The sequence below is a fragment of the Bufo gargarizans genome, chromosome 5 (genome assembly GCF_014858855.1).
Source record: "Bufo gargarizans isolate SCDJY-AF-19 chromosome 5, ASM1485885v1, whole genome shotgun sequence".
In the NCBI taxonomy this organism is placed as follows: domain Eukaryota; kingdom Metazoa; phylum Chordata; class Amphibia; order Anura; family Bufonidae; genus Bufo; species Bufo gargarizans.
In genome coordinates, this window is record NC_058084.1 from 247,343,311 (window position 1) to 247,363,443 (window position 20,133).

The window sequence follows — 20,133 nt, forward strand, 5'->3', positions numbered from 1 at the left end:
ATCAGTGAGAAAGTATGCTTAGTATGATAGGGGAGAGAGGTAGATAACATACACAAATGTCAATGTTATCTTTCTCCTGGGGACATTTACAGTAAGGGCTTGTTCACACGACCGTGCTGTTTTTTGCAGTCCGCAAATTGTGGATGCGCAAAAAATGGATGCCACCCATGTGCCTTCCGCAATTTGCGGAACGGAACAGGAGACCCATTATAGAAATGCCTATTTTTGTCCGCAAAACAGACAAGAACAAGACAGGACTCATAATGACAGGATTCATAATTTTTGCAGGGCCACGGAACATAGCAATGGATGCGGACAGCACACAGAGTGCGCATCTTTTGCGGACCCATTCGTATGCGGAACGCATAAAACAGTCCGTATGCGGAATGCAAAATATGTTCGTGTGAACAAGCCCTTACACAGAGAAAAGAGAAAGCTCTGTGGTTATCTCTCCTCTAAGCAGCCTGTCAGAACTCCCCCACTGCCCCCCCTCCTCATCCACATTGGCTGACATGTTAGATGGCTCAAGGCATGGTGGCCTCCTTTCTGCTGGCATATCTCGGGCTGTGATTCATGCCAATACTAAGATCGAGGCTCTAGCCATGATAAATTGTGAGTTAGAACACTTAGGCCCCTTTCACACGGGCGAGTATTCCACGCGGGTGCAATGCGTGATGGGAACGCATTGCACCCGCACTGAATCCGGACCCATTCATTTCTATGGGGCTGCGCACATGAGCTGTGATTTTCACGCATCACTTGTGCATTGCGTGAAAATCACAGCATGCTCTATATTCTGAGTTTTTCACGCAATGCAGGCACCATAGAAGTGAATGGGGCCGCAAGCAAGTGTGGACGCGGTGCGATTTTCACGCATGGTTGCTAGGTGATGATTGGGCTGGGGACCTGGTCTGTATTATTTTCCCTTATAACATGGTTATAAGAGAAAATAATAGCATTCTGAATACAGAATGCAAAGTAAAATAGTGATGGAGGGGTTAAAAATAAAAAAAAATTAACTCACCGAGTCCACTTGATTGTGTAGTTGCGGATCTCTGTCTTCTTCTGTAATGTAGAGCAGCCGGCTAAGGACCTGTGGTGACGTCACATCACATGGTCCAATCACATGGTCCCTCACCGTGGCAATGAACCGTGTGATTGGACCATGTGATGAGCACAGTGACGTCACCACAGGTCTTTTGCCAGGTCCTGAAGATAGAACAGAGACCAGCTATGGAGCAGGTAAGTTAACTTTTTTTAACCCCTCCATCCCTAATTTACTGTGTATTCTGTATTAAGAATGCTATTATTTTCCCTTATAACCATGTTATAAGGGAAAATAAAATCTACACAACACCTAACCCAAACCTGAACTTCAGTGATGAAGTCCGGGTTTGGGTCTGGGTACCAAACATGGCGATTTTTCTCACGTGCGTGCAAAACGCATTAAAATGCTTTGCACTTGCGTGGAAAAATCGTGCATTTTACCGCAACGCACCCGCATCTTATCGGGCCCTCACACGCCACGCTCGTGTGAAAGAGGCCTTACAATTTGGGTTGGGAATGAAAGCTGGAGGTATATGCAGTTTTTACTGGGACCGTTTTCTAAGTGCTCTAACTCATGATATATTGTGGTCAGAATTTCAATCTTGGTCTTATTTTAAAGCTGTTTTAGGGTACATCTGATTTTTAATTGCTCAGTTTTATTGGTACTGTTTTGGGGTACATGTGATTTTTAATTGTTCTATACTACATTTTTTGTGAGGCAAGGTAACCAAAATCTTTTTGTTTTGGCACCATTTTTATTTTTTATTTTTTACAAGATTCATCTAATAGGGTAAATGATGTGCTATTTTATAGAGCAGGTTGTTACGGGTGCAGTGATATCAAAGATACATAATATCTGTTTTACATAATAAAGTATTTTTTTTTTAAAAATGTTTTATGAACGCCTTATTTTTTTTATTTTTCTGCCGATTGTCTTGTGCAGGAACTTGTTTTTTGCAGAAAGAGTTGACATTTTTATTAGTACCATTCATAAGACCACGCAACAAAAAAAACAAAAAACTTTTCATCTGCTACTGGGCAAAAACCATTTGTCCTATACTAAATCAAGTGTGCAGATTACAAATCCGAAGTCAGAATTGTTGTAACACGTCACAAAATTTTGCTATGCATAAGTATGCCTAAATGAATTAAGCACTTGGAAAGAATTGAATAATTTTGAACAGAACGAGTTTTAGGCCTCTTTCACACTACCGTTTATTTTTCGTTTTGCGGGCCGTTTTTTGCGTTCCATATACCGTCCGTATACGGAACCATTCATTTCAATGGTTCCGCAAAATAAAAGGAATGTACTCCGTATGCATTCCGTTTCCGTATTTCCGTTCCGTTGAAAGATAGAACATGTTCTATTATTGCCCGCAAATCACGTTCCGTGGCTCCATTCAAGTCAATGGGTCCGTCCAAAAAAATGAACACATACGGAAATGCATCCGTATGTCTTCCGTATCCGTTCCGTTTTTGCGGAACCATCTATTGAAAATGTTATGCCCAGCCCAATTTTTTCTATGAAATTACTGTATACTGTATATGCCATACGGAAAAACTGAATGGAAACACAACGGAAACAAAAAACGGAACAACGGACCCGTGAAAAACGGACCGCAAAACAATTAAATAGCCATACGGTAGTGTGAAAGAGGCCTTACTCCGACAATTACCTGATCTACATCAAAGTTTGCGTAGTAAACAGTGTATGAAAATGTAATGGAGTAACAACATTTCAAAAAGTCTAGTTTTTCAGTTTAAAAGTCTTACTTGAGCAAGGCCCAGTACTGTTAAAAGTGCTTCAGGCATCTGCTTTTGCATTTTTAAACAGTCATATTTTCCTGTTGCAAAAACCAGCTGTAGTCCCCCATCATGTTGGGATTCCAGCGGCCTTGATACCTGTTCTCCATTGTAGAAATATCTTTATGGAACCGCTCTCCATGTTTGTCACTTACGTGTCCCAAATTGGGTGGGAAAAAGTCAAGATGGGAATGTAAGAAATGCACTTTCAATGACATTCGGCAGCCAAGTTGTTCATATGCTGTAAGAATGTTGTCTACTAATACAGCATAGTTTGCAGCTCGTCTATTCCCAAGGAAGGTCTGCACTACTAGCACAAATGCATCCCAAGCTGCAAGACAGATTCTACGCTGATCATAAGTAGTGTATTTTCCACATATGTAGCAGAAATTCTGGATTGTTAACACATTTGCGTTTATCCATCTTAAATTTCAAAACTGATAGCACTATAAGGCCTCTTTCACACTTCCGTTTTTTTTTCCGTTTTGCGGGCCGTTTTTTGCGTTCATTTCAATGGGTCCGCAAAAAAAACTGAATATACTCCGTATGCATGCCTTTTCCGTATTTCTGTTCTGTTGAAAGATAGAACATGTCCTATTATTGCCTGCAAATCATATTCCGTGGCTCCATTAAAATCAATGGGTCCGCAAAAAAAACTGAATGCATACGGAAATGCATCCGTATGTCTTCCGTATCCGTTCCGTTTTTTGCGTAACTATTTATTGAAAATGTTATGCCCAGCCCAATTTGTTCTATGTAATTACTGTATACTGTATATGCCATACGGAAAAACGGAACGGTAAAACGGAGCCAAAACTGAAACACAACGGATCAGTGAAAAACGGACTGCAAAACACTGAAGTAGCCATACGGTAGTGTGAAAGAGGCCTAACAGATCACTATCAAAGTCTGTCCAGCTTGCCTTATATACTTACTGCTGACATCAGCCTCAGTGCGTCTGAACAGGTCTGGACATGTCCATTGGAATATCTCCAATATAATGCATTAATATTATAAATGAATAGGCTTTGCATGTATAACTTAACCCTTTAAGAACTTTGCCGTACATGTATGGCGGAAGTCCGGTCCCCAAACATGGTGCCTGTTCGCACGTGCAGCAGGCTCCATAGCCGCCGGGTTTCTGCTATTTTAAATAGCAGAGACCCACGGCACATGTATGCGATCAGCCATAAGGCTGATCACATACATTTTCACTTTCAGATGCCGTGGTCAAATGTAACCCCGGCATCTGCTCAGTCCGGAAGCGGTAGTCGCACACTTCCGCTCTGGTAACAGCATTCCAGGTCTGAGATCAGGAAACCTGTTACATTGATCTAATAGGCTGAAGCCTCAAGCAGGCTTCGGTGCCTATTAGATGACTATACCAATACAGGCCACTAGCTGGCATCATTGTATTGGTATAGTGCAAATTAAGTGTTTAATTGTGTCTACATAGACATCAATGAACACAATAGGCAATCTAATGATTGCCAGTTATTGTCATCCAAAGTGACTTAAAAAAAAAAGTTAAAAAAAGGTTTTGCAAATATAAAAGAAATAAAAAAAAGTTTTTTTATTCCTTTCCTTAAAATAAAAATACTTAAACAATAAAAAAATAAACATCATGGGTATCGCTACCTGCTAAAATGCCCATACTATTAAAATATAACAATATTACTGGCATACGGAAAATGGCGTAACGGGAAAAAATATATAAACAGCCAACTTGCCATTTTTTTCTCACTTCAACTACCCAATATTTTATAAAAAGTGATCAAAACGTTGCACACACTTCAAATTGGTATCACTGAAAAGAACTGATCGTCCTGCAAAAGATGAGCTCTCACACAGCTCCGTATACATAACTACAAAAAAGTTATTGGGGTCAGAATATGGTTCTAAAAAAATAAAAATAATTCCTCAAAGGTTTTTAGAAAAAAGTGTGGTATTGTTGTAATCATACTGACCTGGAGAATGAAGATAACAGGTACATTTTACCACATAGTGTACAGTGTAAAAAAAAATAATAAATAAAAACCTTAATCAGAATTGCATTTTTTCCCAATTCTACCCCATTTGGAATTTTTTTCCTCATAAGGCTATGTAAATGGAAAACTAAAAAAGTTAGTACTATGGTAAGGCGGGAAGTGAAAAACAAAAACGCAAAAATGGAAAATACCAGGGTCCTTAAGGGGTTAAAATCTATACGTGTCATATAGAAAAGTTCATATTTGGAATCGGCGCACTCATTTTAGTATAAATCACATATTTTTCTCTCAGTAGCAAAATCATTGTTGCTCGGTGATACTTTATGAGGCAAGGTGACCAAAAAATTGGTTGTTTTGGAACATTTTTTATTTATTTATTTTTACAGCATTCACCTGGGGGGTTAGGTCATGTGACATTTTTATAGAGCAGATCATTACGGATGTGGCAATACCTAATATGTTAACTTTTTCTTATTTATTTAAGTTTTACACAATAATAGCATTTTTTAAATGAAAAAAATGATATTTTAGTGTCTCCATGTTCTAAGAGCTAAAGTTTTTATCCCGGCCACATAGCTCTCCCTCTGCTCGCGTCTTGAGTCTGTACTGCTCACCAACCAAGAACAGTTTATTTTGTGGGGTGTTAGGCCCTTCTCAGCCAATCACTACTCCTCTTCTCCGGTCTGGAAGGGAATGTTGGTAGAATGGTCCAAAATGGTCCAATCCCAACTGTTCAGCTTTCCTAATCCATGTATGCCACTCAAATTACTGCAAAGCTACATTCATCCTTCTGTGTCAAACCCCTCTGGGATTTGGTCTAGGCTCGCTGACTTGTCCCTGCGAGATGTCCTTCTCCCAGATGGTAGTTTACATTGGGACTCAATAATGGACCGCCCTGAGGTTAAAGCTGCACCATTTTTCCATCTGGCAAATTTCAAAAGAGATACTACATTGTGTACTGGATCCTTTGCTGGCAGTGATTCTCCTTCCTGGCTTGAGAAGAAAGTCTTGGCTACTAAGCCCCCCCTTAGACCTTTATCCCAGATGTATAAGGAAATGCTTTCGTCCTTACCACCAGAGCTCCGATATGTGACCTCCTGGGAACGGGAGCTTTCTCTAACCCTAACGGAACCGGAAAAAGCCTTTGTCCTGGCCCACTCGCATGGCTTCAACCGTTGCGTGAGGATTCAGGAGAATTCTTTTAAGCTCCTTAGTAGGTGGTATAAAACGCCTGAATTCTTACATAAACTAAACCCCAGAAGTTCCCGAAATATGCTGGAGGTGTGGCATAGAAACTGGATCCAGTCGTTTGGGAAGCTGATAGAGTCCCTGATTAATCGTATATGCAAAACCAGGATCATCCTGGACGCCAAACTTATCCTATTATGGTGCCCTAATAGTACCCTTACCCCCGCCAAGAACAATCTCCCGACGATGTTGCTTACAGCAGCCAAATTACTTATCCCCTTTTTATGGAAAACTGATTCCCCTCCGACTCTCCCTATGTGGACCAGATCTACCGCTTTGAGGAGCTAGCGCATTGGGAAACCAACTCGCGCCCCCGCTTCTTAAAATTGTGGTCTCCGTGGAAAGTACATAGACATTTTACATGAAAGAGCAGGACTCCTCCCTTCCCCAGTTCTCTACACCTTCCCTCCTGTATGTTCCCCCATGTACTCTTTCTTTTCCTCTTGATGTATGTCTCTGATTGATGGCTATAATCGCTTGTACTGTTTACACATGATATGTATGCTGGATGACTATTTCAGAATCTTACTGTCACTATACTGTTGTCATGTGTAGGCATATGGCCTTGATTTTTACCTCAATAAAAATAAATATGGTTAAGAGCTATATTTTTTTTTTCTTATGTAGCGGCTCATTTCTTGTGGGATTGGTACCATTTTGTGGGACATATGCCTTTTTGATCACTTGGTGTTGCACTTTTTGTGATGTAAGGTGACAAAAATTGCTTTTTTTGAAACAGTTTTAATTTTTTTATGGTGCTTATCGGACGGGGTGGATCATGTGATATATTTATATATATATATATATATATATATATATATTTATAGAGCTGATCGTTACAGACGCGGTGATACCTAATATGTGTATTTTATTTATTAATTTTTATTTTTTAATCTCTTATAAATGAGCGAATATATGAATAGGCAATGTTATTTTTAATTGACATTTTTATTTATTTTTTATTTTTAACTTTTTTTATGTTCACACTTTTTTATCAAGTCCCACTTGGATCTTGAAGATCCAGTGGCGCTGATGGCTGTACTATACTTTGCAATGCTCTTGCATTGCAAAGTATAGTACTATCAGTTTTAGGCTACATGCACATGAACATTGTTTGTTTCCGTGTCCGTTCCGTTTTTTTTGGCGGACCCATTCATTTCAATGGATCCGCTGAATATGCAGACAGCACACCGTGTGCTGTCTGCATCAGTATATACATTCCGTAGCCCTGCAAAAAAAAAATAGAGCATGTCCTATTCTTGTCCGTTTTAGGCATTAGGCCAATTTGTGGACCATAAAACACATATGGTCGTGTGCAGGGCCGCCATCAGGGGGGTACAGCCAATACCCCAGTAAGGGGGCCCAGCCAGTTCCAAAAAATAAAAATATATATTTTATTTTTTATATTTTTTTCCCCCCTCCCATTTGTCAGTTACTTGAGTTGAACTTTATTGCATCGCTAGAGGGGGGCAATTGATTATTCCTTGCTAGTGATGTCCGGTTCATTAACGAATCATTCATTTGAATCGATTCAGTTCACTGAACCGGAGGAGTCGATTCCTCTGACTGAGCCGATCCGAGTGAAACAGCTCAGTCTGACCCAAAAGACAATAGCAGAGCCGCTGGCAGCAGGGAGGGGAGGGACTCGGGAGGAGTGTAATCTGATCCTAGAGTGGAAGCTGCTGCTGGCAGTCCCTCCCCTCCCCGCCCACCAACCAATCAGAGGTGAGGAAAGGCAAGCACTAGCAGCTCTAAGTCTGAGTCACACACAGTACAGGGAGTCTAAGAATCGAATGAGTCACAGGTTAAAAGAATCTAAAGATCCGACTGCAAGCAGCGTTTTGGTGTCCGCCTCCAGAGCGGAATGGAGGCAGAACGGAGCCAAACAGATGCATTCTGAACGGATCCTTATCCATTCTGAATGCATTGGGGCAAAACTGATCTGTTTGGGGCCGCTTGTGAGATCCCTGAAACAGATCTCACAGGCGGACCCAGAAACGGCAGTGTGACAGTAGCCTATGCCACATACTGAGCTAAGCTATTTCAAAGGCTCCAAATTATTTATTTTCATATTGATCCTTATGTTGTCTACTTGGCTAGGCAGCTCTATGTTGTGTGGTCTTTGCTCGGGGGTAAAATGCAAAGCTGTTTTCTGGATTATCCCACAGGGCCAGGATCCTCCATCATTTATTGTTATTAACCCCTCCCTTGCCAGCCCACCCAGCTCTATTTAGCTTTGTGTTCTGCTTTGAAAAAAAATGTTTAGGCCATGAAGGGGTTAATTAAGTGTTGGAGGGGGTGGGGTGTGTTATTGTGCATATTGTGTTTGGGATCCATTTAACAAGTTTGACCAGTTGGGTTTGAGAGTGGTTGAGTGTCATCCACAGATCCCCCATAAAAGTATCATCCACAGATCCCCCCATAACAGTGTTCATCATCCACAGATCCCCCATAACAGTGTGTCATCCACAGATCCCCCATAACAGTGTGTCATCCACAGATCCCCCATAACAGTGTGTCATCCACAGATCCCCCATAACAGTGTGTCATCCACAGATACCCCATAACAGTTTCGTCATCCACAGATCCCCCATAACAGTGTTCGTCATTCACAGATCCCCCATAACAGTGTTCGTCATTCACAGATCCCCCATAACAGTGTGTCATCCACATATCCCCCATAACAGTGTGTCATCCACAGATCCCCCATAACAGTGTGTCATCCACAGATCCCCCATAACAGTGTGTCATCCACAGATCCCCCATAACAGTATCCGTCATCCACAGATTCCTCATAACAGTGTGTCATCCACAGATCCACATAACAGTGTGTCATCCACAGATCCCCCATAACAGTGTGTCATCCACAGTACCCCATAACAGTGTGTCATCCACAGATCCCCCATAACAGTGTGTCATCCACAGATCCCCATAACAGTGTTCGTTATCCACAGATTCCCCCCATAACAGTGTGTCATCCACAGATTCCCCCCATAACAGTGTGTCATCCACAGATTCCCCCCATAACAGTGTGTCATCCATAGATTCCCCACATAACAGTGTGTCATCCACAGATCCCCCATAACAGTGTGTCATCCACAGATCCCCCATAACAGTGTGTCATCCACAGATCCCCCATAACAGTGTGTCATCCACAGATACCCCATAACAGTTTCGTCATCCACAGATCCCCCATAACAGTGTTCGTCATTCACAGATCCCCCATAACAGTGTTCGTCATTCACAGATCCCCCATAACAGTGTGTCATCCACATATCCCCCATAACAGTGTGTCATCCACAGATCCCCCATAACAGTGTGTCATCCACAGATCCCCCATAACAGTGTGTCATCCACAGATCCCCCATAACAGTGTGTCATCCACAGATCCCCCATAACAGTATCCGTCATCCACAGATTCCTCATAACAGTGTGTCATCCACAGATCCACATAACAGTGTGTCATCCACAGATCCCCCATAACAGTGTGTCATCCACAGTACCCCATAACAGTGTGTCATCCACAGATCCCCCATAACAGTGTGTCATCCACAGATCCCCATAACAGTGTTCGTTATCCACAGATTCCCCCCATAACAGTGTGTCATCCACAGATTTCCCCCATAACAGTGTGTCATCCACAGATTCCCCCCATAACAGTGTGTCATCCATAGATTCCCCCCATAACAGTGTGTCATCCACAGATTCCCCCATAACAGAAAGTCATCCACAGATTCCCCCCATAACAGTAAGTCCTCCACAGATTCCCCCCATAACAGTAGGTCATCCACAGATTCCCCCCATAACAGTAAGTCATCCACCGATCCCCCATAACACTGTAACAGTAAACCTTGTGCTTTTAAGGTGTTTTTTCTTAAATGTGCAAGGGGAAGATTGCTAGGGCAGATTAGAACATGTAGTGTAGTTAGTGTTAGTGGAGGGTCCTGCTTAAAAGAGTCTACCTTGTCGTGGTAGCAGGCTTCATATTATTTGGTCAAAAATTAATTCCTTACTGAAATCGCTGATTATCACTTTTTACTGTCTTTGTAGTTTTAAAAAAATAATGAAATTGGGGGTAGGTCCTTGGGGGTGGAGGGGAGGTGGAGTCAGTGTGTCATCCACAGATACCCCATAACAGTTTCGTCATCCACAGATCCCCCATAACAGTGTTCGTCATTCACAGATCCCCCATAACAGTGTTCGTCATTCACAGATCCCCCATAACAGTGTGTCATCCACATATCCCCCATAACAGTGTGTCATCCACAGATCCCCCATAACAGTGTGTCATCCACAGATCCCCCATAACAGTGTGTCATCCACAGATCCCCCATAACAGTATCCGTCATCCACAGATTCCTCATAACAGTGTGTCATCCACAGATCCACATAACAGTGTGTCATCCACAGATCCCCCATAACAGTGTGTCATCCACAGTACCCCATAACAGTGTGTCATCCACAGATCCCCCATAACAGTAAGTCCTCCACAGATTCCCCCCATAACAGTAGGTCATCCACAGATTCCCCCCATAACAGTAAGTCATCCACCGATCCCCCATAACACTGTAACAGTAAACCTTGTGCTTTTAAGGTGTTTTTTCTTAAATGTGCCAGGGGAAGATTGCTAGGGCAGATTAGAACATGTAGTGTAGTTAGTGTTAGTGGAGGGTCCTGCTTAAAAGAGTCTACCTTGTCGTGGTAGCAGGCTTCATATTATTTGGTCAAAAATTAATTCCTTACTGAAATCGCTGATTATCACTTTTTACTGTCTTTGTAGTTTTAAAAAAATAATGAAATTGGGGGTAGGTCCTTGGGGGTGGAGGGGAGGTGGAGTCAGGACGAATTCTGAAGGGTAGGAGGGGGGGCCCAGGCCTTGAGCTGTGTAAGGGGCCCCAAAATTTCTGATGGCAGCCCTGGTCGTGTGCATGTAGCCTTACACTCATCAATGGTAACACTCTACGCATTTGCAAGGCGTCCGGTTGCCATGGCAACCATCGGGCTGCTGCCATCGCACTATGGTTGAGAAAGGGAGCCCTCTCCCTCTGTTAACCCCTTGGATGCTGCTGAGAGCGGCATCTAAGGGATTACAGCAGAGTGTCAGCATACAGCTGACACTCGCTGCTGATGGTGGCGGCTCAGGAACAGAGCTGCCGCCATCAAATACAGCAGCGGCACTATACAAGGGGGCACAGATGAGGGCTGGGGGGGACACAGAGGGGCAGGGGACATGGATGGGGGCAGAGGCCAGGGATGGGGGCAGACGGGCACAGTGGCTGGAAAATACACAGTGCACGGCCGGCAAAACTGGAGGCAGGGGGCACAGAAGGGGGCACAGATTGGGGCAGGGGGGCTCACAGATTGGGGGCACGGAGGATATGGTACCTGATTTCAGGCTCTGATCTGTAGAGTGCAGATCAGAACCTGAAACCGGCATTTTAACACTGCCATACACCGATTGGTTAGTCTGCATAGACTAACCAATTGGAGCGAACGCCGACAAGGGACCACTCTGATTGGTCCCTTGCCGGCATTACTGGACTGTATGCTGTCTGTGACAGCAGCAGTCCAGGGGCAGAAGCTTTAATTCAAGCGCTTTGCAGCGCTTGGATTAAAGAGGTGCCATAACGTTTATATACATGCTAGCTGCACAGGACATGTGTAATTAGCACGTATACAGTGGTATGGTGTGTTGGTTCCACATGCATGCTGGGTCCACTCTGCCTTTTACCATGGTAAGAGGCAGAGTGGACCTAGCAAGCATGTGGAACCAACACTTCCTGAACTTTATGGCAGCCATTATGGCGCATAACAGGTAGTATTTAGTGTTAGGTTCCCGTCTTACAGAGATTGCCTTGACGTTTGGCAGACGGGCCCAAATGGTTTTGTACAAAATCCATTTGCCAAGCGTCTCACTTTATAAAATAAGCGTAGCATTAGCAAATATTCAGAGTCAGAGGTGTATACGTCCTTTACTTTGTCTCCAAATTTGATACAGAGGCATACAGAATCCATACATTTTCTTGTGGAAAATCATTGCATGCTCCCATGAACTTTTCAACATGTCTAGGGGAGAATATCTCACTACATAGTTCAATAAAACTTGTACAGCAGTGCATGGAGCCTGTATGACACTGCTGTATGAGCTCCATTCTAGTGATTAAATCTATGTCTCCAAAATGTTCCTTCAGGCAGATATTGAGGCAAAGACTATGAGGCATGATGGATTTAACATAATAAGTTCTATCCTTTGTTCTTGTGAGAGATACGCCAATGCGGGGTGGCTTATGCCACTCTCCCTATTGGAATAAACATTCTCACTCATTCAAGCTTTATGTTGGAGTCAGGACAAATGGCTGTTGGTGGACAGCTAGTTTATATGTATGTCCGGCTTAGCATAGGGTACATGGTGACCTCTGGCTTCATGACATAAGATTGCAATATTGCGCTGTACATTATAACTAGTGATAGTAAATGAAGTTGCATTGCAACCAACAAGTTCCTGTGACATGACAGTTGGCAGACATTCAGAACTGCTGGATGTCCACGAGACCACATTCACAATCTTTAGCTGGACACAGCAATCTTATATCATGCAGTGCGAAGTCGCCATAAAGCTTAACAGTTAATATGTGTCAAATGTGTCCAATGCATCTAAAAAAAATCTGTAAAAATATATGCATATAGTGCAGAAGCAACCCCATTTAGATGTGTGGAATAGACTTTTCTACAACAAATCTGCCACATGTGAACAATGAAATGCAGTTTCTGATGTTTTTCTGTAATGGGCGAACGTTCATCTTTAAATACATTACAAGGTTTGTTCGCAAGTCAAATTGCACAAAAAATATTTTCCAGGATATGAATGATTTTTTTAATTGAAAATTGTATAGTGGGAAATATTGTAATATTTCCATTACCCCAAATATATAGTAAATTAAATGCTCCAACTGTAAAGAAGAGCTAGACCAATTTTGAAGTAAAAGATCAGCATACTGCCCAACAGAGCAGATATTCAAAAGAGCTTCATTCAGCAACATCTATATAAACTAAGTATAGATACAGATGTAACAATGCTGGTTAGTAATAACTAACCATTCTAAAATAATTTGTTTGGTTAATGCTAAAGGTTTGACCACTTCACATAGGGATTATCGGATTCTGTCTGGACCTGCTGCTTGATATAGCATCATCCCAAGAATATGGGAAAACCTAAAAGCGGCCAAAACGCTTAAAGCTTATAAAATGGCTAATAAAATATGTGATTAAGGGGTTTCCAGAAATAGGACTTACCGATTTTAGCTAGACTTGCCACAAGAATCCATAAAGCGATAATGTAAGGTTCTTGAACATGATGCCATTTAAATGTGACAATCTGGAGACTAGTAGGTACTTCTGGAGTGTGTCCACCGCCGCCACCATCAGAGGAACTTCCACTTTTGTGGTCTTTGTCCTGTAGCGCTGCACTGATCAACGGATAAGCTAAACATATAGCCAAAGAAACAGCAATATTCTTCATGGTTCTAGCTATTGAATGGAGCAAGAAGATCTCACTTGAGATATACTTGGTTACCAATGGCTATCTTACTAGGACTGTGAGACTCGTTCTGGATTAATATTAGTCCTTCACCTAGCCATTTAGCACAGGACTCTAGGCAGTGCAATGAATCGTCTTTTATCAGTCTTGGGTATTGCTTCTCAGGTAGCTAAGCTCCATTGCAGCAGTGACACGGGCCTGAGGTGCGGACCTGCTTTTATGCTGCCCAGGACAGGGGACTGTTCCACCTCCTCCCTCCCACTGAGCAGGTACCGCTGATTACAAAAAGGTCAAAGCTGGAGACCGTTCTCCTGTACCTTGTGAAACGAAACACCTTCCCGTTTACATAAGAATGTAATGTGAAGCAATGTCGTACTGTATAACCTGCATTTGTTGTTTGGCGCTTCCTTGCGCCTGATACCGAGACTTTCTCACAGCAAGGCTATAGGCGCCTTGTCCTATTGTGCATACGCCTGGGCTGTTCTATCAGAAATTGATTTGCTATAAGAAATGTTTCAGTGTGTGAATGAGAATTCATTTCCTTTTCACTCCTGTTGATTGGAATCTGCACATTTCCCCCAAATGTGGCAGCAGCAAGAATACCATGAAAATGCCCTTTCCAAACGTGGTCTTACTAATATTGTTCCTAGGTTCCATGTCTATAGCTTTCTCCCTGTCAATGAAAGTAATAATAGTATACTAAAATAATATCAATTTTATTATATCTGTGTATTTCATTCATTTTTTCACAACACTGAACAATAACATGGTTATTTCACACTGCATTTTGCAGAGTCCATGGGAGGTAGATAGCAATTTGGGAGGGTTCCTAGAATATACCTCAGACAAATGAGGTTAAGTCACTGTTGCTGATCAATCAGTGGCCTCAGTTGTAACGAATGTCATGTGGTCACCGAGTAGGACCGTACTGGGACCGAAAAAACAGCTTGGCCACACTAATCCCCCCAGCACAAGTACAGTATCATCCAGTACCTAATCCAGCATGCAATACACACTGCAGTGGATTTCCCTTTACATGGTCAGGCCCCAGGGGCGTAGCTAAAAGCTCATGGGCCCTGGTGCAAGAGTTCAGCTTGGGCCCCATTGTTCCTCAGTGCTTGTTGGCAAGGGGCAGGGGAGCACATATCCTTCCTGCTGCCTGAGGCAAACCATGAAAGGGCACCCCCTCATGCCAAATTCTTAACCTAACTCCTTCCCTCCAGCCAGAGGTGTAAATTGACCAGTATGCGCTTTCTATAATGCCAGCGTCTTATGTGGCACAAGGGTCTTTGGGCCCCTTCAGGCTCCTGGGCCCGGTAGCAACTGCTACCTCTGCACCCTCTATAGCTACGCCCCTGTCAGGCCCCTAACCAGTTACCTTACAGGGCACCTGTCAGCAGATGTTTACTTATGGAACTGCAGACCTGTTGCATATGTGCTTTGCAGCTGAAAGCATATGTGTTGATCCCATGTTCATATGTGCATGCATTTATTATGTTTTAATATGTGCAAATGAGCCTCTAGGGGCAATGAGGGAGTTGTCATTATACATAGGGGCTCAGCTCTTTCTGCAACTGCCAGGTCTGTGTAAAATAAAAAATAAAAGACAAAATCTTAAAAAATTTAAACACCAGCACACGCCTTACTGTAGCTTCTAGTCCAAACTACAGAAATCACAAACCATATATCCTCTATATGAAACTGCCATTATAGAAATAGGAAGTAGTTTAAAAAAAAGTATTTTACTTGCACTTTCAGCTATTAAAATAAATAAAAAATGGGAAAACTGTTTTCACTTTTTTAAATTTTCTTAGTTATAAAAAAATAAAAGAAAAAAAAAATACTAAAATAAAAGTGACATAAAAATAAAGTCCAATGTATCACTGAAAAAAGGCACAACATTTTGTTTGCATAACTGAACGGAAAAAAAAGTAATGGCTTACACTTGGAAACCAGACATTTATGTTAAAACTATTAGTAATTCCCTATATCAGTATTTCCCTGTATTAACGGATATAACAAACCGTATGTGATTCCAGCCTTATTCCTCATTCACACGTCTGTGTCCATGATAAATTCCGTGATAGGGTGGTCAGTGATTAATCTGTGAAGATTTCCATGAAGGATCTGTGTTTCACTGACACTGCACAGCTGAAATATAATTTTAATAGCATCTCTTCCTAATGGTCCATAAAACACGAATGAATGCATCTGTGTTGCATCCATGTTTTACACAAACCCATAGACTATAATGGACATGATGGATCCATGCACACAGACAAAATAGACCCATGGACCATGCTAAAACACAGATGTGTAAATACTCACATTAAAATGAATGGGGACATGTGCTTTCTGTGCAGAAAACATACAGCACATTAAGTGAATGAGGCTTTATTTTCGCATTCTGGGGGTAATACCACATGGCGCGGTTGTGTAGCAGTTGAGTACTGTGCAGCCATATATGCCGCAGAGGTCTCAAATTAAACTAATTCAGACAGCACCATTTAGTCAGTTTGTATGGTTAATGGACCAACAGCATCAGCAATATAGCACAGCCAACAACAATACAGACCAAATAAGGGTGCACTCACATGCTGCAGATTTGGTTGAAAATCCATCCCATTCATTTGTATGGGTTGGCAAGCACAAGGATTTCTGCAAGCCCCAAGTGAATGAAACGGATTTTCAGTTGCGGAAATTTCTGCCACAAAATCATCAACGTGACAATGCAGTCCTCATTAGTTTAATTCAACAGTGACATAACTGCGCTCTGTGGTTGCACCCAAACAACCTAGCATCGCACTACTTTCAAGGAGTTGCCTCACTTCAGTAAGGGGCATTTATTATGTAGAAGTTACTACAAGCCACTTACTAATATACTGTTATTATCCATTTTGCTGCCTTTGCTGGCTGGATTAATTTTTCCATCACATTATACACGGCTCGTTTCCATGGTTACAAACCACCTTGCAATCCATCAGTGGTGGTTGTGCTTGCACACTATAGGATAAAGAGCCTCTCTGGTGGCTGGAACCATGGGAGCGCACATAGGCTAGTGCTTTTACCTACCGTATATGCCGGCGTATAAGACGACTGGGCGTATAAGACGACCCCCAACTTTTACACTGAAAATATAGAGTACCTCTGCCATCCCTGAATCCCACCACCATCCCTGGGTACCACTGCCATACCTGCATCCCACCACCATCCCTAGATACCACTGCCATCCCTGCATCCCACCACCATCCCTAGATACCACTGCCATCCCTGCATCCCACCACCATCCCTAGGTACCACCGCCATCCCATGGTATCACCACCATCCCTGCATCCCACCACCTTCCTTGTCCTCCCTCCCTGCCTCCCAGACCCTAAACATGTGCCACCTATACCCTGAACATGTTTTTGTTATGTTATTCTTCATATTCACATATGCACATCTGCGCCGCACTTAGATACGCCGCACGGAGATCTCGCACATGCGCAGGAGCGAGATGCGAGCGGCCGTGAGGATCCCGTGTATCCACGCTCGCCGCATGAAATCTCGCACATGCGTAGGAGCGAGATGCGAGCGGCCAGGAGGATGGCGGTACAAGGAGCATACAAGGTACAGAGCAGGGGGCGGTATACAAGGTACAGAGCAGGGGGCGGTATACAAGGTACAGCGCAGGGGGGGCATATGCCGTGGGTTACATCGCAGCTCTCAGCTGCTGGGGATACAAGGCAATAGCCCGGGCTCTCTCTGTTGATAATTCGGGCATCCCGGCACTGCAGCGCCCGCCATACCCGGCATATAAGACGACCTCTGACTTTTGAGAAGATTTTCATGTGTTAAAAAGTAGTCTTATACGCAGGAATATACAGTATATTGTGCAAGCTCAACCACCACTGACGGATTGCAAGGTGGTCTGTAACCATAGAAACAAGCAGAATATAATGAAAAATGAATCCAGCCAGCAAAGGAAGCAAAATAGATAATAACAGTATTTTAGTAAGTGCTTATATTAACTTTCTCTACATAATAAATGGCACTTACTGAAGTGAGACAGGCCTTTAAGAACTGAAGATGCATGGCTGTAGCAATGAGAAATATTACTATGACCCCCAGTATTTTATTTTTATGGGGAAGGGGGGGGGGTAAAGTGGATATAGTGAATGCAGGGCTGATTAAGGCCTCTTTCACACTAAGTTTATTTATTTTTTTCCGTTTTGCAGGCCGTTTTTTGCGTTCCGCATATGGTCCGTATACGGAACCATTCATTTCAATGGTTCCGCAAAAAAAAAAAAAGTACGCCGTATTTCTGCTTTTCCGTTCCGTTGAAAGATAGAACATGTCCTATTATTGCCCGCAAATCATGTTCCGTGGCTCCATTCAAGTCAATGGGTCCACAAAAAAAACTGAACACATACGGAAATGCATCCGGATGTCTGACGTATCCGTTCCGTTTTTGCGGAACCATCTATTGAAAATATTATGCCCAACCCAATTTTTTCTATGTAATTACTGTATATGCCATACGGAAAAACGGAACGGAAGCTGAAACACTACGGAAACAAATAAACAGAACAACGGATCCGTGAAAAACGGACTGCAAAACACTGAAAAAGCCATACGGTAGTGCGAAAGAGGCCTAAGAGTGTGAATAATATCAGCAACCCCTACCGGAAAAGTACTAAAAGATATAGCACTGTACCTAGTAAGTTCTGTGTGGCACAGTGGGAGGCTGTAGACCTACAGCCACACATCACCAATTAAAGGTTTCAATAGTGTCTATTTGGCCTTGAAAATGGACAAAAATAGCACATGTCCTATTTTTTGATGGCGGCTATTTACTGTTGTGTTTATGTAGCGTAAGGCCTCATGCACACAGCCATTGTGTGGCCATTCCATGCTTTGGGGACCGGAATTTGCGGTCCCCAATGCACGGGCCCCATCCGTGCGGCAGCCGCAATGGATCCAGACCCATTCTACTTGGATGGACAGAAACACCACGGAAGCACGCCGGAAGCATCCGTGATGTGGGGAGCACACGGCTCTGTGCATGAGGACTTATACTGTTTATGTCACTGAATTTACTGCAAGCTGTTTAACCCCTTCAGGACCTTGAGATTTTTATGTTTTTGTGTTTTTATTTTTTAGTCCCTGCCTTCCCGGAACAATACCTTTTCTATTTTCCCATTCACATGGGAATGACACAGCTGTACAATCACTTTTTGTGCAGGACATCTTGTAGTCTTTAATGGGAGTTTTGGGGATTTGTTTGCACGGAGTTCCCTATGCGGTAAAACTGACCAATACCCTTCATTATATTGGCAACAACAATACCACATTTATATAGTTGTTCTTTTGTGGTTGTGGCTACCGAGAGAATGCACCCTATCCCACCTGAACCTACCTAACACCTAAACGGTGAGAGGTGTGCCTCAACCGAGATGTAGCAGGGACACCAGAAAGAGGGCAAAAAGGCACACAGAGTAGCAAGAGTAATTTATTACGACATAATTTCAAGACCAAACTTTGGAAAGCCAATGACATCTCGGCTTTGGGATGAGGGATGTAGCGACTAAAGTAGGAGGAGTGCCAGTGACCCAACTTCTGGATAATGTGTGCTGGCACCTGATTTTTGGAGGCCACGGACGCTGCTCCTATACGAAATGAATGACCTGAAATCGAGGAGGACTCCCAACTAAGGAGCGTATGTGAGACACAAACTGATGAGTGCTAAGTGGCGACACCCCAAAAGGCAACAGTGGACTATCTGGCCTGTGGCCTACAAAGGCTGCCTGCAACTGCTGAAGGACCCTAACGGGGCACCACCGGTGAGACGTGGGGAAGTAGGACACTGGGACCGGGGGACCCATCTGAGAGGTCTTGGATGTCCTCAGTAACAACGTGAAACCCTCAAGATGCTGAACCAGTTGACTAACTGTGACAAACTTACTGCTATTGGGGGGACAAGTAAACTAGCCAGGCCTCAAGAAACTGTAAAAATAAATAAATAGCCTCTTTAAGCACCAAGCTGGGTAAAACCCCAAAAGGGCTCTTATCCAGAACATCAGACAGGTTATGGAATAGCCTACCAGTAACGGCTTGCCTGCGTATCTGGTCTCCTGGGCCACATTTACTTAACCCCCTCAGAGTCGCTTTGAAAACAACGAACCTCATTCTGGATGGCTAACAGAAAGGAAATGCTGCACCCCTGACAAGTAGGATTTCACTGTGTTGTGTGACAGCTTACGTTCCGAGTGGCAGTAACCTATAAAAGCAAGAATGTACTCAATGAAACTGGTCTCTCCTTGGGGGCATTTCTCCAGGAACTTGCAATATGCGGCCCACCCGGTGCGGTAAGCCCTAGCCGTGTCTTCGAAGAAAGTGACTTGGCTAATAAGGTATGGGCTGTGGCCAGGTGACTAGCAAGCAGCGTTCAGGTGTCCGCCTGCTGAGTGGAGCGGAGACTGAACTCCGCCAGACTGATGCATTCTGAGCGGATCCGCGTCCACTCAGAAT

General features: G+C 43.1%; 1 protein-coding gene across 1 annotated transcript in view; it reads right to left on the minus strand.

Moving 5' to 3' along the window:
- The window catches only part of SLC9A3 (solute carrier family 9 member A3), a 251,718-nt gene extending 237,924 nt beyond the window's left edge, over positions 1 to 13,794 (minus strand). The window contains exon 1 of the mRNA XM_044294736.1: positions 13,380 to 13,794. Within this exon, the coding sequence (XP_044150671.1) occupies positions 13,380 to 13,605 (226 nt within the window). The 5' untranslated portion in view covers positions 13,606 to 13,794. The remainder of the gene's footprint in view (positions 1 to 13,379) is intronic.
- Between the last annotated feature and the right edge of the window lie 6,339 nt (positions 13,795 to 20,133).